The sequence below is a fragment of the Zootoca vivipara genome, chromosome Z2, assembly GCF_965207765.1.
Source record: "Zootoca vivipara chromosome Z2, rZooViv2.hap1.1, whole genome shotgun sequence".
Taxonomy (NCBI): domain Eukaryota; kingdom Metazoa; phylum Chordata; class Lepidosauria; order Squamata; family Lacertidae; genus Zootoca; species Zootoca vivipara.
The window spans coordinates 1406930-1429448 of NC_142585.1; the positions used below are offsets into that span (position 1 = coordinate 1406930).

Here is a 22519-nt window from a genome sequence, read left to right on the forward strand (position 1 = left end):
AGAGAGAGAGAGAGAGAGAGAGAGTTTGTGTGTGAAATCTACATTTTCCCACAGAGACAAGTGTGCCCAAGCTTCCTCCTCCCAGACCAGACTTTGGGATCACCATTTCCTGCTTCTCTCATGGCAGAGCTTCGCGGGCTGTTAGAAGGTGGAAGCGTGCTGATATAATAGTGCCTCTGTAACATACAATGTGAGTTCTGGAGCTGGGGGTGTCTAGTAGAAAGAGCTTTGAGGTTCCTTTGTTTCTGGGGTCAATGACAGGAGCTAGGGGTTACTCTCACTGTTGGATTGTTAGTGTCTGGAAACAGGCCTTTGCTGTGACAGTGCAAAGGACCCACCTTAAGAAGGACATACCTTGACCTCCCATTGGAACACCATGGAATAAAGTGCACCTATGTGTGTTGGACCAGTGGCATCATCTGCAGTGTCTCCATATCATGAAGGAGAAGTGACTGCGGTAACAGAGCTGTTGTAACTGAGCAGGTGGTACCATATCACAGACCTCTGCAAAGTTTCTGGTGTTTGCTTACAACAGGGGTAGTGAACCTTGGGGGGGGTGTCCTCTTTATGTGGCCCTTGGGACTCTCCCCAGGCCACATGCCCTTTCCTTCCACAAACACCCCCTCAGCCGCATCCTCCTCCCCAGCCATGCTTCTCAATGGCCTTGCTTTGAGGATATTTGCCTGGATGGAATGCATCATTGAATTCTGATAATGCTTCTCTTTTGCCTCAATGGAGGACAGCCAGGGCTGTGTGAAGAAATTAGCCTACTGTACAAAGGTAAATTTTACATGTGTTGCTGCACCCACTTTTGCATCTGGCTCTGCCCACTACTGGGAGGTACGTAGGCCTGTCAGAAGGGAATGTGGCCCCTGAGCTATATATTAAAAAAGGAAGACGTTCCCCCCTCCTTGCTTAGAGGAACAACAACATGCCAGTTTAGATGGATGACAAGAGCAAGCCAGCAGTAACTCACACTGAGCAAGCTAGATTTAACTATTTATTAGCAAAATAAGATCTGCACAGGAGTGTCAGGCCTAATGAGTACAGCAACTAAGGTCTTGTCCCCATGAAGCAGTTGCCGAGACTAAAGGTCCCCTCTCCCCTACAGCTGGCTTTCCAGGGTTTCCCCCAAGAAATCGGAAACAGCGCCTGCATGCAGCCAACCTCTCCTCTGCCCTTTTCATGCACCTCCTGGTTCTGGGAGACAAGTGGGGAGCGGGAAGCATGTTGCAGCAAGAGAGGGAGACACCCGGGACTCTTTACCAGCCTGAATCACCACTGCCTCTTGGCCTCCCTCCTCCCACTCTCCTGCTCCAGCTTCTGCCTCTGATTCTGGGCTTCTCTCTGCCACAGACTTTCCCAGTGTACTTAGACCTGTTACCTCTTCCACTTCAGACACCTCCTCTTCCCAGTCTTCTCCCTTTGACCACTTATCTTCATCTCACCACCAATCCCTGGGCTCTGAGCCTTCTTTCCTTGGGGGTTCCCCAGCTGGTTTCTCCCATCATCCCTCTGTGTCTAACCAGTGCATAATAACCCAGGAGCCATCTAGATCAGCCCATGTTTTGTCCCAGCTGGGGAACACTGGTCTAGTCAAGTGGGGCCTAGCCACAGAACACCAGGAACACCAGGTCACAAATCACTAGCACAAGTTCCAGTTTTAAGAAGCAGAGTCAGCACAAGCAAAGGTCAGAGTGCAGCTAAGCAAGATCAAAAGCAACAGAGTGTAAGTCCAGATAAGCAAAGTCAGGCAAAGCCTCAAGGCAAACAAATGAGGTGGGTAGCACCATGCATAGCTCCAAGTAGCAACCAGAGCAGACTTGAATGTTGGTCCAAGAACCATCAAACTCAAATCCCATCTACACCAATTCATTTAAAGCACTGTAGTTTGTCAAGGGCATTGGGAATTGTAGCTCTGTGAGAGGCAAACTACAGTTCCTAGGATTGGGTGGGAGAGCCGTGTGCTTTAAATATGTTTGGTGGAGATTTGACTTATCAATGGCTATTAGCCATGATGGCTATGCTCTGCCTCCTCAGTAAGTGGCAGAATACGACTTGCTGGGAGAGTACTGTTTTGCTCAAGTCCTGTTCTGACTTTCCCACTGGCATCTTGTTCGCCTGAGGATCCCCACTGACCCTCCCTCCAAGGAGTGAGCTTTCAGAGCTTAGATACCTTGTGCACCCATGTGCTCCCTAAACCCACTTTGGATAGTGGGGTGAAAGGGCTTTTCCCATGCCCAACATGGGAAGCCTAAGCATTCTGTAACTCACAATCCAGCAGAAGATGCTGTTGTTGTTTTTTTGTTTCATGTGCCAATGCATCAAGTCATCCCAGTGCACTTCAAGCATGAAAAAAGTTTTCTCCAGAAGGTCAAATTCTCTAGTTAGTGACCATGCAAAGCCATTGTTGGAGTCTTAAAGGCCATTTTGTGAATTTATCTGCTGTGGCTAATGGTCAGCGGTAGATCACTCCTCCCTGCATGAATTTACTTAATCCTTGAAGAAGAAAAACTCCAATGCTTTTACTGCCTTTCGTGGAGTTCCATTCATTAACCATGCATTTCACAAAATAATGCTTTCTCTGCTAGCGGTTCTGTGGTTGAACTTGACATGGAGGTAGGGTCGAGCAGGATGGATCCTGAGGGAGAATCCCACCCTAAGTGGGGTTTTTCATCCAGGGACCAGAATTTTAGGGGTGCACAAGGCAAGAATCATTTCGAAATGCCATAGTTCCAAGGGAAGGGTCATGGCTCAAGTGTTAGACCACCCGCTTAGAATGCAGAAAGCCCCTGGTTCAATCTCTGGCATCTCCAAGGTGGGCAGGCAGAGACCCCCGTCTGAAACCCTGGGGGAGCCACTTCCAAACAGTGTAGACCATACTGGACTAGAGGGGCCCAGTGACCTTAAGACAGCATAAGGCTGAGGGTCTGTGTTTCCAACTGGGTTGCTTCTCTGCCAGGTTGGTTTAGCTTTGGGGCAGGGGCAGAAGGGGGGCAATGACTCTTCTGGTGCAATCTCTGCCATCTCCAGTTAAGCAAAGTTTCAGGTAGCAAATGACGAGGAAGACCCTTCCTTCCCGTCAGCCAGTTTAGGCAGTACCAGCCTAGATGGGTGGATAAAACCCAGCTTCCTGTGTTCCCCTGCGAAGAGGAAAAGGGCTGATCAGATCAGGGGGAGATGGGGCATGTAAATTGGCACAGGCGTCCTTGGGGGCAGGGGCAGAGGGGCTATACTAGGCCACAAGTGGATCCCCAAAGCGTTGCTGATTCACGTGGGCTTCTCTCCCCTCCTGACATGTTCTTGCTGCTGCCTAGCAACCCAGCTGCTGTCTGCATCAAGCCAGGAGACAGACTGTGGCTGGGCCCAATCTGTGTGCCTGGCCCGGATTTCTTTCTTGTGGGGAGAGGAGAAAGGGTAGATTTGGAATCTGGGGCTGCTCTCTCTTAAGGCTTTGGAAGGAGACAAAAGCCCTCAGCTCACAGAGAATTACCATGCTGTGGTAAGCTCATCAAGCCCCCATGATCACACGGTGCTATTAATTAGAATTATTACTCCTATTAGCCACAGGGTTTTTCTTATTATTATGGGTAAGACTGCAGGCACAGTCCTCAAGGTCTTGCAATATTCTCACTTGAAGCAGAGGCATTTGAATATTGCTGTTGTCATTTATATATAAAATGAATTTTATATATAAATCTTTATTTCTTTATTTTATATGTACCAAAAAGCTTCAGGAGTGGGGAACCACCAAGAGAACCCCCAAAACATCTCAGTGGAGGCTGTGCATGCTCAGCAGGCTCTGAATGCTGACTGTTAGGGAAAATAAGAGGAGAGGCATCATGGAATGGCATTACCAGAGTGAGAGACTCTCTACTGAAACATTTTGTTGCAGCTTCCACTTCTATATGCTAATATTGGGTTCCTCCAGACGACATGTATATTGAGCGTTTGTCTGGATTTGCTTGCACAAAGCTTGCATGGAGGTTAGATGTTACCAACTATTTACTGAGCATTCATTCTGATTTGTTTGTGGGGAAGAGGTTCAATGATGATGCATCAAGCAACTATTCTAGTGCATTTTCCTCATCACTTTCCTTCCTGCAAAAGGTCCAGTTTTCCAAGGGGAAACAGGTTTTGTTGCACAAGGCCATTGAACGAGCATTGATTGCTTCATCTAAATTTGCCTGGATGTGACTGAATCCCAAGATCACCACAGTCCGGAAGTGACCAGACCAGACATGAGAGCTCCCCCAGAGGCATTTACGCAAGCATTCTGCCGTGTGCAGAGTGATTTAAGAGTGGAGCAAAGTCTGAACTACATGCTCCTGCTGAATATGATTATATATAGAGGGGGGGGCATTGCACGCACAGAAGTCACAGCCTTTCTCCGTAACCGCTGAACCAAATTGTATCAAATTTGGACAAAGTGTACCTTGCCCATCAGTGAGGGATCTGGCATAATTTTTTTTCCAAAAAAGCACAGCTTTCATACCTTAAATAGTGATTAAATGCAAAAAAGTGGTACAAAAATTAGACATCACCAGCAAAAGTTCTGAAGATTCCAGCAGCATCCAATAGAAAGGCAGATTGCAGGCTGCCACCAGCAAAAGCTCTGATGGGCGGCGCCAAATAATGACATCATCAACCAAGCATCTCAAACCACCAAGGCGGCCATTACCAGACCCCTAGGCCCCTGCCAGGCTGCTAGGCCCCCACTAGGCCTGGGGGGGGGAGAGGGCGAGCGCCTGGATCGCAGGCCGCAGCACAGCCTTAGTTTTATGTAGGCCCCTAGGCCCCTGCCAGGGCCCCACTAGGCCCGGGGGGGGGGGAATAACCCACAGCAACACACTTGGGGGCACGGCAAGGGGTTTTTACTTTTAAATTTAGCGGGCGTTGTATCACATGCCAGGCTCCGCCGGCCATTATAATTAAGGGCAGTCATGCCCCTTTTAACCTAGGCTTTATACTATGGCTGATTGCAAGCCCCTGCGTCTTTAAAAAAACAACAACCATGCACTTTCTCTCCCCAGTTTAAGTCCTCGGATATTTGCAGTGGCCAATTCCCTCCCCCCCCCCTGATTTACAATCTCCTACCTTCCCCTTGCCACTTCCTGGGTTTTTTATGGAACCGAACAGCTCTGGCACTTCAGAACTCGCCTTCTGTTGCTACGGGGCTGTGGATATTTGATCCCCCCCCCCCCGTCGGGATTATTAAAGTAGTTCTCTGGGTCACCTACTCCAAAATTAGAAAATCCAAATAACAAAACACACACACACACACACACACAACCCCAAAACACACAACAACGCCCAAATCATGCAATACCCACCAAAATAAATGACAACCCCAAAAATAAAATTAAACAATAATAACTTCTGCTTCTCATGTTCTTATTTTTTTAAAAAAAATTAATCTAAATATATAAAAATGTCCGCGATGCGTGTGCAGGGGCCAATGTATGGAGATACAGGGGGGAGGGGACAACACTTCCTGGGGGAAACAGAGTGAAGGGTATCCTACCGAAACACAGGGATGAGCCAGGGGATTGGAGGGAGGAGGGGCAGGAGGATATGTCATGGATTGGGAGAGGGTGGGGGGAATCACAGGGATGACCCACAGCAACGTGTGGCCGGGCCAGCTAGTGTGTGTGTGTGTGTGTGTGTGTGTGTGTACACACACACACACAATATTATATCACATAATCCTATATAATAAAGTCCAAGTGTCTCTGCATCCAGTCCCTGTGTCCCTGGGTTTGCGCTACTGCGCATGTGCCCCATGGACACAGGGACTGGACACAGAGACTGGACGCACACGCGCACGCATTCTTCCCCCCCCCATCAACCCTCTGCCTCCCGTTTCCCTGTGGCCACCAACCGCTGCTCCCGGCCGGACAACGCCTCACTGCGCTTGCGCTAAAGCGCGAGGAGGTGGAGGCTGCTTACTTTCCCTTTTTTCTCCTACGCTCCCCCCCCTGCGACCAGCAGCAAGACAAGGAAGAGGAGCCTGGTCCAGCGGCCCCGGAGCCCGATGCCACCATCTTGGTCCGCCTCCTCCTCCTCCTGACAACCCTCCCTGGCCCGTGAGAGGAGCGGCGGGGCCGCGGCCTTCCCTCCCTCTCTGCGCTCGGCTGTGGGGCACGGCGGGAGAGCAAGTATGTTTATTTGCGTTCCCGGCACACTCTGAGCGCAGAGAGGGAGGGAAGGCCGCGGCCCCGCTGCTCCTCTCACATATGTTCTAGCACCCGCTTATTTAATGGGCTCAATGACACTAGTCTTTATATAAAATCATAATATCACACAATCATAATACACAATCACACTATCATAATATGATATCACACAATGATATCATACATAAAATCATCACATATCATGTAATATGATCAGTAGTGAAGGAAACTAACCCCTTCCTATATCCAGCTACTCCAACAAATGTTGCTGGTGACCAGCATAAAATGGGAGATACTTCCTTTGCCTCTGCCTAAAATTCCTTTTGCATTGATCAGCCTGGCTGTGCAGAGTGCGTTGATGAAGGCTATGATATTCAGTGATGCTATTATGATATGATTGTGTATGTGATATTGTGAGATATTGTGATGTTGTGATTGTGTGATCGTATGACATTATGATAGTGTATATGACTGTGTGATATTATGATCGTATGATATGACTGCATTATATAAGTATGTGATTTATGATATTATCATATGAACTTGTAAACAGGGGTGTTTGCAAGGCCATTTAGGTGAGGGAGTTTGAGGTGGGGACACAGTGCTGTCTAATGGTGTACGTAAGACCAAGATACAGCACTGTTTAAATGCCTCCAGGGAAATATGCTCCTGTTTGGAACTCTTACTAACTTCTCTACTTCAAGTCATAATATCGTAAGATAGGGCTTGCTGATCAGAAGGTCGGCGGTTCGAATCCCTGTGACGGGGTGAGCTCCCGTTGCTTGGTCCCAGCTCCTGCCAACCTAGCAGTTCGAAAGCACGTCAAAATGCAAGTAGATAAATAGGAACCGCTTCAGCGGGAAGGTAAACGGCGTTTCCATGTGCTGCTCTGGTTTGCCAGAAGCGGCTTTGTCATGCTGGCCACATGACCTGGAAGCTGTACGCCGGCTCCCTCGGCCAATAATGCGAGATGAGCGCGCAACCCCAGAGTCGGTCACGACTGGACCTAATGGTCAGGGGTCCCTTTACCTTTTATATATATATACAGTCATACCTCAGGTTGCGATTGCTGCAAGTTGCACATTTTCAGGTTACGGACATGCCAAACCCATAAGTACCGGAATGGGTTACTTCCGTTTTTTGGCGCTCGTGCATGCACAGAAGACTATATCGCGCTTTGCGCATGTGCAGAACCGCGGAATCGTGTCACGCGTGCACAGATGCGGTGCTGCGGGTTGCGAACGTGCCTCCTGCACTGATCACATTCGTAACTCGAGGTTCCACTGTATAGAGTTACAAGCTTGGTGGAGCAGGGGAATGCTTTGGATGTAGTGTATCTTGATTTCAGTAAGGCATTTGACAAAGTCCCCCATGATATTCTTGTGGAGAAGCTGGTCAAATGTGGGCTGGATAAGGTAATGCTTAGGTGAATTTGTAACTGGTTGGTTGACTGAACCTGAAGACAGGGCCGGCTCCAGGGGTAGGCTGGGTGGCGCGGGGCACCAGGTTGGCAGGAGGGCGCTGCGCGGCAGAGCCACGCAAAAACCACACCGCCCGCTGCACCCGCCCACCAGCCGCAGGGTGAAACGGGGCGGGGGGGCGCCGGAGCGATCTGCACACCACGGCCCCAGGGCGCCCGACCTGCTTAAGACGGCCCTGCCTGAAGAGTTCCTCATCATCCTGGGGAAAAAGTGACAAGTGGGAATCTGCAGGGTACTGTCCACCCAACCCACACTGTGCCAGTGGCTAGTTGGCTATCTCTCTGCCTTCAGCTGAGTTGGTCTATTATCCAAATGGTGGTCAAGAAGGGCACAAGATAGGAGGTGTTCTGTGCCAACAGACATGGCAGTGAGCATGTTTGTGAGGCTGGGAAAGGGCTCCTGCATCTCTGACTTGTGTGCATAGAGGAGGGAAGAAAATGCCTTTAACCCCAAATCTGTAGCCCCCGCCATGAAAATGAGGCTTGAAGCAATGGTTGTCTAACCCCGGCTGGGTTTTTCTGCTGTCTACTGCCCCTGTTTGAGCTCTCTAGACAGTTCCACCCCAGTGGCATGGGGCAGAAGTCTCAGATAGTGCCTTAGCAGAATGCCCCCCCCAATAAAACCCCACAGCATTTCTGGCTTATTACATTTTCAAGCGTGTCAAGTAACGCACAATACATCATCAAGCTTTAGGGACCCCTGGGCCGAATTGCAAGCTGGAGAAAAACATGGGCACGATCCCTGCTGCCCCCCATGCCAGCAATTACATGGGGAGGGGGAGTGGTTTGTGGTTTTTAAAGCCAAAGTTGTTTTTTGGCAGGGGGAGATTTGGGGGAGGGTGGCAGCTTGAGAAGGGGCAGTTATCTCTCTCCTCCTAAATCCCACCCCCACCCCAAAAGTCAGCTCTTTACCACAGTAGATAGGTTTGGGGAAAGCCTTCTGTTGGCTACAGCAGAAGGCCTCTGTTATTCTGGGCCATTATGCTGGAGCTTCAACTATATCACATCCAGCAGTTACAGTATGTTCTGCGCACTCAGCAGAGCAGCCATGATGGATCAAGATGGATGACACAGTGGCATGTCGTATGTCTCTCTTTTCCAAGAAATAGGCAAATTCTTGGAGGAGGAGAGGGCAACAATGGATCCTGGCCATGATGGTTATGCCCTGCCTCCATAGTTGGAGGCAGGAATGTTTTCAAACACTAGCTCATGTATCTGCAGAAGGGCAGAGTGCTTTTTTGCTCAGTTCCCGCTTGCCAGCTTTCCTTTGAAGCACCTGGGTGGCCTCTGTGAGAAGAGGAATGCTGCATGAGGTGGGTCATTGGGCTGATCCAATCTGTGCACATCTCCAGCATTTGTGCACATATTTCCTGCTTCCGATAAGGTTCCAGGAGACCTTGACGTTCTGATCCGAGTTTCAGAAAACAGCTCTGTAGCCTAAACAAAGATCTGTGGTTTGTTTGTTGGTTTCTTTTTTAATTGTGTAATTCTCACTCTCCATTCCACCGACTCTCTGATTAGTAAAAATTGAACCTCGCTAGGATCCAGTGATCATTTAGGGCAATGATCAGGATTTGGCATGGGATGCAATGGTGTTGATTGCCATCACTGCTGCTATTCTATTCTGTTGCAAGTTGCTTGGAAATCTATGGGAACGAGTGACCAAAAAGTCTAATACTAATGATATCAATAATATTAATATTTCTTACAAGCCTAACTTCAACAAGATTGAAGAGCAGTGAGGACGGCACTCTATGGGTGCCATGGGAGGCTCATATGCCCCACATTATCAACCCATGCAATGCATCACCTAGTGAATCCAGAGTAAAAAAATGGCCCTGCTGCATCCATGTTATCAGAGGGCCCTGGTCAGTGTCAGCAATGAACTGGTCCAGGCCTCCCTTACACATGAGGAGTCTCATCTTAGTGGTAAGTGATGATAATGACCACTCCTTACGTGCATTTATGCCAAGAAATGTGGGGATGAGAGAGTAAGAGCCATGGGCGTACCCAGCGAGGGGCGGTGGGGGCAGCTGACCCCCTGCAGAAGCAAAAATATAATAAAATAAAATAGTTATAAAGTGATGAAACGAGGAGGAGAAAAGCCTTGTCTATAAACCTGAAGTGCTCCTGCCAGTCAGGGCAGGCAGTACTGGGCTACATGGATCAATTACTTGAATGGGTATAAGGCAGCTGCTTATGTTCACAGCCAACATTGCATTGTATTTTGGCAGGCAGTTACAGTATTGGGTGACAAATTAACTGCAGCTCTTGCTGTTTTATCCTAATACTACCAGCCATGGGGAGCAGAGCTCCAGAGACATGTGTGTGTGCAGCCTAGAAAAGGAGGTTGTTTTGTGAGAATCTGAAGTAGCCTTGAAACATTGGTTTTGCTCAGGACTAAATTTGTTGTGGTGCTAAGAAGTATGAAAAGTGATGCTACAACTAAAAATACACTTAGGGGCTTAATTCCTAGGAGGAAACCCCCGTGTAGTGCAGGGCTTCCGTGCAGATATTGTCTGCACTGCCAGCTGCAAACAGCAGGTGGAAGCTGAACACATGTGAACATCTGCAGCCAACCAGAGATGCTCTTCCACACAACCAAGATGGAGCAGGCAAGCCCTCCAGGTGTCAACTTTGTATGCAGTTTGAGTGGAATAGCTACAAAGGAATCTTAAAAATAGTGAACAGTACGAAAACAGGTCAAACCCAAAATATGGCTATTTATCAGCTCTACATGTAATAGTTGCCTACATGTGCGGTGCTTCATGTGCCTCATAGCTTCTGCATCCAGGCTATCACACCTTGTCAAATTTGTCTGAGAAAGCTGAGAGAGCAATGCTGGTCAGTGGTTAAAGTGCTGCACCCAGGAGACTTAGGTGCAAACCTCCACCTAGCCATGGAGTTTCAGTGGGGTGTGGAACCCTCTTCTCAATCTGATGTGGGAATGTCTGGAAATGAATTTAGGATTGGAGAAGTTAGGAGCCAAAATTGACAGTTTTGTGACCCGAGTCCTTTCATTCTTCCTCAGTCACATTTCTCCCATCTTCCTCCCCACCCACTCACCCCACCACGTTCTTCAGGATGAGCAGGGAGCTTGCAGCTGCTGAGTTAAAATTAAACTTGTGTAGATTAGCAGCTTGGCCCAGCGCCCTCACCTCCCTCTGCGCACCCCTCCCTGCATCTCTCTGGCATCCTCATCTAGCTTCACCCTCCTCCTCACCATCACAGCCTTCGCATCCTCTGCGGGTTGAGGATTTCCTCCCCACTCCCCAAAACAACAGCAACCCATGACTGATACCAATACCAGGACTCTCAAAACAACGGAAACGCAACCACAAGCTAGGCTAAAGGGGATTTTCCTTTCGTGAATCGCCATGAAGGAAAGGGAAGGCCAGCATAATTAACTCCATAGTAGAGGGAGAAACAGTGGGTAACACCGCCCCCCAGGGGTGGCACCCTCAGAAGTGGCACGGTAGGCATTAGCTGAGGGTGCTCCCCCATTCATTCACAGGAGGCCCCTGGGTTTGCTACAATGAGGAGGCAGACTCAGTGAGGGAGGAGCACTTCCCCCGCCCTGCACCTGAGTATCTATCTCAGGTGTGGGGGAACTTTTCAGCCCTCCAGCAGGTGCCAGGGATGATGAGAGTTGCAGCTTAGCCACATCTGGAGGGCTGGAATTTTCCCCATACCTAATCTATATGGTGCTTGATGTCTGGCAAAAGAGTGGCATTATTTGTGAGCCTAGGACATTTCTGAATTCCTTTCCATACCATGGGAAACCAAGCGACTGGCTTTCTGGGGGCCCCTTGCAGCAGCAGAGCTTAAGAGTTTGAATTGTGCTCTGCTGCTCCCTTTCGTGTCTGCTGAAGGGGTAACTCAGCCTGTCACAGCAAAAACAGCAAACAGTCTTGTGGCAGCTTCCAGCATACACAGTTTTGCAGGATTGTAATCATGAAGTAGTAAATATGTGTCATCTTTAAGGTGTGCTACAGTACTTTTTGATGGGACTCAGATGGCGCTGTGGGTTAAACCACTGAGCCCTAGAGCTTGCCGATCAGAAGGTTGGTGGTTCAAATCCCCACGATGGAGTGAGCTACCGTTGCTCGGTCCCAGCTCCTGCCAACCTAGCAGTTCGAAAGCACCTCGAAGTGCAAGTAGATAAATAGGTACCACTACAGCGGGAAGGTAAATGGCGTTTCCGTGTGCTGCTCTGGTTTGCCAGAAGCGGCTTTGTCATGCTGGCCACATGACCTGGAAGCTGTACGCCGGCTCCCTCGGCCAATAACACAAGATGAGCACCGCAACCCCAGAGTCGGTCACGACTGGACCCTATGGTCAGTGGTACCTTTACCTTTACCTTTACAGTACTCTTTGTTGTTTTATTCACACCTGTGATATCAGGTGAAAATGCTGTTGCAATTCATTTTATTATTTATTAAGAAATTTATGTACTATCCTTCAGCAAAAATGATTACATTTTTTTTAAGGTGCTACAAAAACATAATAAAAAGGTAAAGGGACCCCTGACCATTAGGTCCAGTCGTGACCGACTCTAGGGTTGCACGCTCATCTCACATTATTGGCCGAGGAAGCCAGCGTATAGCTTCCAGGTCATGTGGCCAGCATGACAAAGCCACTTCTGGCAAACCAGAGCAGCACATGGAAACGCCGTTTACCTTCCCGCTGTAGCGGTTCCTATTTATCTACTTGCATTTTGACGTGCTTTCGAACTGCTAGGTTGGCAGGAGCTGGGACCAAGCAACGGGAGCTCACCCCGTCACAGGGATTCGAACCGCCGACCTTCTGATCAGCATGCCCTAGGCTCAGTGGTTTAACCCACAGCGCCACCTGGGCCCCTGGGTCACGAAAACATAATAATCAACATAATAATCACCTGGGTCACAAAAACATAATAATCTACAGTATATTTTGGAATACTGTTTGTCTCCTTGCTGTGCATTGGAACACCTCTTAGGATGCAATAGTCAAATTTTGCATGATGGCTCCTGAGATCAAGGAGGTTTTTGGCTTAGTTTGGATGCAGTTGGATGCCAGCTTGAATCAAAATGGCTAGCTATACCTCCAAAAGTTGCACTGATCTTAAGCACTGTTTGCAAAACTGCACTGGGTTGTTGTTGTTTTTTCTTGGGGGGGGGGGTTTCTTATAATTCCCAAGCAACGCTGGGTATGAGGCTAGCACTAATACATAATAAACAGAAACAAAGTAATTCTCAAAAAATTGTTTAATTAGCGATATAAAAATCCCCACTGCTGTTTTATGCAGCTTCTTCCTCCATGTATCCACATGGCACATTCAGGAATGTGTGTTAGTCCCTGGGCTGGACTGTGAGGCGGCTGTCAAATGCACAGCTATCGGTTCTGGTGAGAAATGCACCCTTCATAACAGACTTATTAGAGGCTAGGCTGCGCCCATGGCAGAGCTGGGGAAAGATTTAGTCAAACCTCCTTTTCCAGGGTAAGAGTGGCAGAAAAATTATTCTGCAAGCAACAGAAAACCTAAAAATGGTTTCTAGGGCCTAGGTTCCTTTAAGAACTGTTGGCTGCTGCAATTCCAGTTCTCCTGCTGATTGGCCAGCGGGTGAGTAGGCAGGGAAGAGGAGGGAGCAGCCATTCAGAAATCTGCTGCATTACCTCCCTTATTTAAAGGAGAAAGAGCAGGGGGGGGGGCTGAAGGAACAGCCTAGCTCTCCTTTGCTACTCTGCTCCCCTCCCATTCACTGTTGGCCTGGCTGCTTTCCCAAAGGTCTGTGTGACATTGCCACACCAGTTTTTTCATCCCAGAGTACAGACAACAGATTGCTGGGGAATGTTCTGGGGCTGTAGGGCTGCTCTGGGACTCCCCAGGGGGAAGGGCCAGTTTTCCCTAAAATTCTGAGTGGTGGATGAGCACATCCTCCAGAGACACCCACTGTTAGAGGCAGACTGCCTCTCAACACCAGCAGCTGGGAACCACAGGGAGGGAGAGTTGCTGCTGCGCTCAGATTCCTGCTTGTTAGCTTCCCACAGGCACCTGGTTGACCACTGTGAGCACAGGTTGTTAGACTAGGTGCCCACCCCCTTAGCCTGATCCAGAAGGGCTTTTCTTTTCTTTTCTTTTCTTTCCTCTCTTCTTAAGACTGGTGGCACCTTAAAGCCACACCCATCACACTGGAAGCCTCTGGCTGGCTAAGCCTGTGAGGTTTCAGATGCATTATATAAACATTGGGGATTTGCAGTAGTATTTCGCTTTCCCTCTAAGTTGAAACCCCGGACGTTTTATAGTATCGCTTTCTACTCAAAGCATCTCTCTTGCAGCCACGTGTGTCAGTTTTGGGAGGGCACAGGAAGGTAACAGGCAGAGGCAAACTTAGGCTCCCTTGCACCCTTGGCGAGGTGCCTCCTCATCCCTTGTGCCCTTGGCAAGGAGCTCTGTCAAGGCACCCAAAGGAGCTTGGGCATCTTGCCTGGCCACCCTGAGCAGTGGAAGAAGGGCCTGGGGACCTTGCAGGTGCGGGGGGGGGGGAGCTCCTAGCCACCATGAGCCACAGTGGAGAGGTATGAATTTTGCACATTCGCCTCAGGCCTGCACCCTTGGTGGGGGCCAACCTAGGCTACCCTTAGGTACACCTCTGGTAACAGACCCTTCTTTTTTGGGGGGGTAAGATTGTGAGCTGAGACAACCCACCTCCTTTCTGTCCTCTTTTTCCAGGTTCCATTCTTTCCACGCTTTGTGATTTGCCCCCCCCCCCCGTTTCCAAGCACCTTAGTAATGTGATGTATTGGCCAACAATCCAGCAGGGAAGGTCAAGCAACCCCCCCCCCTCCAACAGTACGGAAGCTGGTGACTCTTTCTCTTGAAGCATGATATGGAAGCAGTAGCTTATGCACAAGAGGAAACTGCTACAGAAGAGGGAAGATGTTAGCTCTGTGGTAGAGCATCTGTTTTGCATGCAAAAGGTCCCAGGTTCAGTTCCCAGCATCTCCGGGCAGGGAACTGATTCTTCTGAGTGGGGCCCTGGGCTTGTGCCCCAGATTCCTGATCTGACACCACCAGTTCACCCCACCCCACCTCCACCACCACCCTTTCCATATTCTAAATGTGGGTTTAGGTTGAGCTGGATCAGGCATAGGCAAACTCGGCCCTCCAGCTGTTTTGGGTCTACAACTGACCATCATCCCTGACCACTGGTCCTGTTAACGAGGAATGATGAGAGTTGTAGTCCCAAAACATCTGGAGGGCCGAGTTTGCCTATGCCTGAGCTGGATGGAAGAGGCAGTGGAATAAAAGCCAGGGTTGAAATGTCTGACTAATGTCTGAAAATGGTGCCTTTCCAAAGTCTTCATGGCTTAAGAGCACAGCTATTATATCCAAAACCCTAACAGGTTTATGGCCAAGCACAGCTAACCTAGTGAGATGCAGTGTCGCACAGTATGCAAAGTAGAAACATCTATAAATCACACCTTAAATCAGGGGCTTGCAGAACTTTAGCCTAGATGTTTTGGGGCTTTTTAGTTTAAACAAAAGGCAAGTGAGAGGCAACATGATCAAAATGTATAAAATTGTGCATGGCGTCGAGAAGGTGGAATAGAGAAAATTCCCTATGGAGATCTAAGAGATCAAATTCCCTCCCCCAGGGCAATGAGGGCAGAGCTGGCTGGGTGACCTTGAGCCAGTAGCCTTATCTCAGGCTGACGTACCTCACAGGGCTGTAGTGAAGATAAAACGCGTGTGGGGGTTGGTTGGAGAAGCGAGAAATGTTAAGCTAAGGGAAACCTCGGCGGGCTGCCTCTGTGCCTTTAAGGACCCCCCCCCATTAACATTCTCGGCGCTGCCGCGGCCCCGTGCACTCATTGGCTGCGGCGCGCAGAACGGGGAGGCTGGCAAGCCAGGGATGCGTTCGCCTCCTTCCTTTCCCGTCTAGGGACCGAACGCAGCATCAGCACCAGCCTCAGCATCTTCGCCATCCTACGGCCCGGGTGAATCCGCCGCTGCCTCGCAGCAGCGCCTGCCTTAGCGCCTGACCTCGCCTGGAGAGGAACGGGGCTTGTTTTGCCTGGGCCGCTTCAGTGAAACCGCTCCTTTTTATTCCTCCGGCTTGGCAGGGGCTGAAGGGCTGGGCGATGCGGCGATGCCGCCGCGATGATGTGCTGACGACGCTGCGCCTTCGGAACTAACCGGGGTGTGCGCGTTCGCTGCTCGCCCTCCCCCCGCGCCGCGAGGAGGAAGAGGAGGCGAAGGGGAGGCGGTGGTGGCGGCGGCGGCGGCGGCGGTGGGGGGCTCTCCCCCCATCCTCCCCATTGTTTCTGGGTTGCTGTGCGTAGGCAGGCTCGGCTGGACGGCGACGCCAAGATGCACAAGCACCACCACTGCTGCCGGTGCCCGGAATGCTACGAGGTGACAAGGATGGCGGCTCTCCGGCGCATGGAGCCCCCCAGCTATGGCGAGTGGCAGCAGCAGGAGCAGCAGTACGCGGGCGGGTATGGGGGCTACGGCTCGCAGACCCTGCCCTCGCAGGCAGGGGGCGCTACCCCCACAGCCCGCGGCAAGGGCAAGCTCATCCCCACCTCCCGCTGCGACAACGTGCCCCCTGCACCCCCCAAGCAGGGCCCGGCCAAGAGCTGCGGAGGAGGTGGAGGTGGGACCCCCAAGATGAACGGAGGCAGCCCCAGCTGGTGGCCCGAGTGTACCTGCTCGAACCGCGACTGGTATGAACAGGTGGGTGCCCCTTCGGAAGAGGAGAAAAAGGCAGGGCAGGGCGCTAGTCCGGAGAATGGCATCCCTGCCAGGCGGATGGGGGCTTTTCTTTTGGGCACATGGCTTACCCACTGGCGCCAGGGATTGTGCTACCCTTACTAGCGTGCCCGGGAGGGCACCCGCACATCCAGTCACTGTGGGCACCTCTTTGCCCCAGTGCTCCATGTCTATCTCCTTCTTATATAACCCAGCTGAGGTTCTTGCCCTCTTTCCCATCTCCCCCCTCCTTCTCCAAGGACCTGGAAGACACCCCCTCCCTTATTTGCCTCCCGCACCGGCAGCCACCCCCACCCCGCACACACCCCAGCCAGCTGAGAAAATGGATGGAGCCCGCATGCTTTGCGAAGCAATAAAATGGAGGCTGGGTTTGTCCACCACCTTTCCTGAGCCTGCCACGTTCTCCTGGCTGTCATCACCACCTCCCACTCGAGGTCGTCTGGCTTCTGCCAGCTTCCGAGCGGGGGTCAGAATGTGCCAGGGCGGGTGAGCAGGTGGGCCAGGCACATGCACTCCTATCACCCATCCACCCCCGCTGTATTCTTCATCCCAAACCCACGCATCCACCTTGGCAACGGAGACCCTTGCTTTGCCTAATTCCATTTCCCCATGTTTTCTCCTGGCGTTTGTACCCTCAATGTGCCCCATTGCCATAGGTCTAAGTGCCTGGAGGACTACACTGGGAGAATGTGGTGTGTGTGGGGGGGTGCCTTCTGCCTCCCTCTCTCCCGTTTGGCTGTCAAATGGATTTCAGGAAGTGCAAGCATCCCTCCCAAGATGGCAGTGATAAGATGGGGGGGGGGTAGAGAGAGAATGAGAACAGCTCTTCTGCTGATATTGCTGTCCAACCGAGCAGTGCTGGTCAGAGAACGCTGCCAGGAAAGAAAGAAAGAAAGAAAGAAAGAAAGAAAGAAAGAAAGAAAGAAAGAAAGAAAGAAAGAAAGAAAGAAAGAAAGAAAGAAAGAAAGAAAGAAAGAAAGAAAGAAAGAAAGAAAGAAAGAAAGGGGGAGCCAGGTCTGACTGCCTAAAGAAACGTGCCCCCCACCAGCCAGCCGTCAGGCAGAGCGAGGGCTGGCTGGCCCTGGTCGTGCACGCTGCATGCACAGTACGCCACGCGAGGATGTGCGCTGAGCCTGAGCATGTGTTGGACCGGAGCAGGCAGAATTGCTCACTGGGGTGTAGTGCGTGTAGGCAGTGCGCTTTGCTAAGCTGCCTCAGACAAGGAAGGAGCGAGCGCCAAGCATCTCTCTCGCTCTTTCTCCTCTGCCGCGCCAGGCTGACAGTCAGTGGGGAGCAGAGCCCGGGGGCGGCTGCTGGTTGGTATTACCTGTAATTGCTTGCCAAGCATGAGAGAGAGAGAGAGAGAGAGAATGAGAATGTGTGCGCGTGTTTGGGGAAGGGGTGTCGCTCCCTCTTAGGCAAAAAGGGAAGGTGGAGCTTTGCCCCTCACTGCCCCCTTTCTGCCACACGTGCTCAGGAGCGTGTGTGCGTGCGCGCGCGCGCGCGCGCGTGCATGCGCGGGCAGAGGGCTATTTCCAGGCTATGATGATGGTGGTGGTGGTGGTGATGGTGATGATATGTGCTTGCCCTCCGCCTGCTGGGAGCCTCTGACACAGAGCCGGAACCTCCACTAGTTCCTTTCTGCACCGCTCAGAAGTCAAGCGTATGCAATGCTCCCCAACACCTCCTCCTCCTTCTCTGCAGCTATGCAGCCTTCCCATCCGCTCTCAGAAGGGGGGTGGGGGTGGGCAACACCCCTCTGAGCACCGCCTCCCCTCATCGACCAGGTTAGCACCCAGGGCTTTCCTTTTCTTGTCTGTGGTTTGCAGCGGAGCAGGAGAGGCATGTGAGCTAAATATCTCGCATATGCCGAGTTCTGAAAGCGCAGCATGAGGCCTACCTCTCTGGCTCCTCCTGTGCCCCACTGGAGTTGATGTCAGCAAGCCTTATACCAACCCTGTAATGTGGGGTCAGACAGCTAGGCAGGGAAGAAGAGGTATTTCATCTTCTCCAGTGTTACTTTTAAACATGCCCTCCCTTCTCTATCCATAGGAAGATTCTCTCCCTCCCTTATCCCTAGGAAAATTCTGCAGTCAGCATGCCAGGTTCTGCAAGCAGAATTAAGTTACATTAAAAGCTGCCTTGTGCGGAGTTAGACCATTAGTTCATCCAGTTCAGGATTGTCTACTCTGACTGGCAGTGACTCTCCAAGGTTTCAGGCAGGGAACATTCATAGCACTACCTGGAGACTGAGGATTGGGGGGGGGGCATTCTGCATGCAGAGCAGATGCTCTACCACTGAGCTATTTACAGGTGTGATTCCAATGGGAAGAGAGCATGGCATTATCACAGAGCTGTCACCACTGCACTTTCAGCCCCATCCAGCTTGGGGGGGGGGGCAGGTTGCTGCTGCTAGGGAGTGGACAGGCACTTTGCCACTGTTGGCAAGCCAACCTGGAGTGGGGCACAGGTGATGTGACAGAAAGTGAAAGCAGACCCAAAAGAAAGGTGCTTGTGTGTGCACATCTATGTTTGTCCTGGAATGTATGTGAGTCCAAGACATTTGTAATGGCTTAATTAGGTATCTGTGCCTGATATCAATTAGCTCTCTCCCTCCCTCCCTCCCCCCTCTCTCCCCCCCCCCAGTTAATGTGTGTGCATAGGTTGGTGTGTGGGGTCCTAAATATGGGGCAACCACAGAAGGCTGGCAATGAATGACTGACAACTATTAGGATCCCTGCCTGTTGCTTGGATCCCAGGAAGTGGGGTGAGGTGGGGAGTCAGAGCACCAGGTGGAGATGGAAGTGCTTTTGCCTCCCTCCTCCTCCAATGCAGGTCTCTTTCTGAAATGCTGCTTTGAGACAGAAGATGTTGGCCCAGAAGTTCTGACATTTTTACCCACCTAAAGAGACAACTCAAATATGTTCATGATTCTACAGTATATTGTACCTCCATCCTCAGAAGCAGTATACCTTATGAATACCATTTTCCTGGGTAGCAACAGCAGTAGAAAGCTATTGCCCTACTTGTGGGCTTCCCACCCTTAGGCACCTCTATAAGGACAAGTCCCTCTTGCTCAGCCCTTTAACACCTAAGGTGCATATTTTTAGGACCCATCTTATTCTTGTGATTGTTCTGAATGATTTTTAATGTTGCATTTTAAATCATTGTCACCCATCTCAGTTAGCTCAGTTGGTTAGATTGTGGTGCTGATAATGCCAAGGTCACAGGTTTGAGCCCCATATGGGTGCATATTCCTGCATTGCAGTGGATTGGACTAGATGATCCATGGGGCCCCTTCAAATTCTATGATTCACACAATTTATTCTCGTGATTGCAATTTGTTTTGAATGGTTTTCAATGTTGCATTTTAAATTGTTGTGACCCACCCTGGGAGTTTGGGGTGAAGGGTGGGTAAATAATGGTGGTGGTGGTGGCGGCGGCAGCTTTGTCTACAATGACTGACACCAGTTCTACCTGGAGGTTGAACCTGGGACCTTCTGCATGCAAAGCAGGTGCTCTGTCACTGAGCTAGGACTCTTCCCCCCACTCTGCATGGTTCTGAAAAAGGGTTGATTTAAACAGGGGCATAGGAAGCTCCTACTGAGCCAGACCCTTGCTCCATCTAGCTCCATATTGTCTACACGGACTGGCAGTGGCTCTCCAGGGTTTCAGGCAAGGGTTTCCTTCCAGCCCTACCTGGAAATGCCAGGGATTGAAACTGGGGCCTTCTGCATGAAAAGCAGGTGCTCTGCCACTATGTTGGTCTTGATTGGTCTAATCTAGTGGGGCTCTTCTTACGGTGGAAGTTAGATTATGCCTGCACTAATTTTAACACACACTGATTTTTTTTCTACCGTGGATGAACTAGTCTCATGTCCTTGTATCAAACCCAGGCAGCCAAAATGTAAAGAAGCTGAATTGGCTAGTAGCTGATCCTTAAGACTCTGGAGGGGGCAGACCTCGACCTCAACTTGTGGACATTGGAGCATAGGACACTGCCTTAAACTGAATCAAGCCATACCTAGCCCAGTGTTGTCTACACTGACTGGCAGCATCTCTCCAGGGTTTCAGGCAGGCAAGATTTCCAGAAGGGACACCAGGAACCTTGAAGATGCCCATCAACCACTAGCATCTAGACAGGAGATCTGGTTGCTGTCCTCCCCATTGTGACAAGGCACATTTATTTATTTTTGGGTTTTTTTATGAATTCACATCTATGTATAGAGGATGAACATAGGAAGCTGTCCTATACAGAGCCAGACCATCGGCCCAGCCAGCTCAGCATTGTCAATGCTAGACTGGCAGCAGCCCTCCAAAGTTTCAAGCAAGGGATTGAACCTGGTGCCTTCTGCTGCTAAGCTATGGCCCATTGCATCTGAGAGGAACATAGGGAAGCTGCCTTGTGCTGTCAGACATTTGGTCCTCCTAGACCAGCTATTGTCTATGTTAGATTGGCAGTGGCTCTCCAGGTTTTTTTGGGGGGGAGGGGCATCCCAGCCCAACCTGGGGATGCCAGGGAATTAACCTGGGATTTTCTGCATGCAAAGCAAATGCTCTGTCACTGAGCTGCAGCCCTCCGTGTGTGTGTGTGTGTGTGTGTGTGTGTGTGTGTGTGTGTGATATCTAGGTTATAAAGTTTGATTTCCCAGGAGTGGGTGGATGGGGTGGAGAAGAGCTGCCCCCCCATTCTTCTGGTTCCAGTTGTTTAGCTGATGCTTCAGCTGCAAAGTTCTTCAGGCGCAAGAGAGCAAAGAGGAGCCTTGGGATTTGGGGGGGGGGGCGGTCTCAGGACAGCTGAAAGCGACCGGCCTCTGAGGTTGACTGAGGCAGAAGAAGTGGGTGGCAAAGTGAGGAATGTGACGACTTCAAAAAAGAAAAGAAAATTGGGGCGGGTGGAGGCGGCATTGGGGGATATGAGAGCGGTGGCAAGGGGTTTCTGGAGTGCTAGAGACGGGTGCGCCAGTGGGGGAAGCCAGCAATGGGCAGCCAAGGGCGGCCGGGCTCATTTCCATAGGAAGGTAACTGTGGGGAGGTGGGCGAATGTGAAATTACGGGGACGGAGAAGCTCTGGAGGTGGGGAGGTTGGCAGGGGGAGGTTGCTATGGCTACTCCTGTTCTATTCGGGAGAGAAATTGAGTTTCATCCTGGCACTGGGAGGTGGAGGCGGAGGAGGGAAGGGAGTTCTCAGAGAAGGATGTGGGAAGAGGGGGAGCGGGAAGGCGGAATGGAGAAAGCAGCAGAGCCTAGAGGTGGCGGGAGGAAGCCCGAGTTTCCCGGCTGGCATGAGCGAAAGCCACGCGCTGGGCAGGGAGCGGTGCGGGGCGCCAGGCTGCTTTGGCAGCGGCACGGCGCGGGGGCAGGGGGCGGAGGAAGAATCCTCGCAGCAGCCTGGGCAGAGTGGGAGCGAGACCTCTTTCTCTGGGGCTGTCCAGCTTGCCTTGTACCAGGCAGGACGTCTGCCACGATGAGTTGGTTCTGGCAGTCACCGTGACGGAGGGTGGAAAAGCCCCCACAGCCTCTCCCGGCAAGCTATTTTTAGCGATGGTGGTTCGTTGAGCAGTGACAAAGGAATGTCGGTCCTGGGCCGCCCCTCCTCGCAGGCTTTGAAGCGCGCGCGTTGTGTCATCGTCGAACTCCCGATCGTGCCCCGGCCACAGGCCTCTTGCTGTCCGCATAAGAGGCAACGGTGGTCACCAGCTTGGATGAGTTTTGGAGAAGGGGAGAGGGAGGCTATTGATGGCTATCAACCTGGGCGTCTATGTTCTCCTTTCAGGGTTGGAGGCAGAAAATGCTTCTGAATACCAGTTGCTGGAAACCCCAGAAGAGGAGAGTGCTCTTGCTCTCGGGCCCTGTTTGCAGGCGTCCTCTCCTGGGCCATTGTGAGAGTAGGGTGCTTGGCGGTGATGGCTTTCCACTTCCCCTGAAGCAGCTCCACTGCCAACAGTTCTTTGTGGCTGGACAAGTGTTTTGCCTTGGCTCTTTCCCTGGCATCAAAGGTGTATTGGCAAGCTATGGGGCACTTCCTACCTGTAGGGTGCGGGTGCCACTGCACAGCTACCGGTACTTGTGCTAAGTCGGCAGAGCATAGGAGGAGTATTTTTTGGG

At 51.0% G+C, this 22519-nt stretch overlaps 1 protein-coding gene across 11 annotated transcripts in view; it reads left to right on the forward strand.

The window, feature by feature from the left end:
- Positions 1-22519, forward strand: part of DLG3 (discs large MAGUK scaffold protein 3) — a 158202-nt gene that overhangs the window by 47375 nt on the left and 88308 nt on the right. Inside the window, exon 1 of one of the 11 annotated variants that reach the window (XM_088665173.1) lies at positions 15953-16375. The exons of 9 other annotated variants lie outside the window; for them this stretch is intronic. In XM_088665173.1, the coding sequence (XP_088521299.1) occupies positions 16010-16375 (366 nt within the window). In that variant the 5' untranslated portion in view covers positions 15953-16009. Of the gene's footprint in view, positions 1-15952; positions 16376-22519 lie in introns of those variants that run through there. One more of the 11 variants, XM_088665177.1, reaches the window with a different exon arrangement.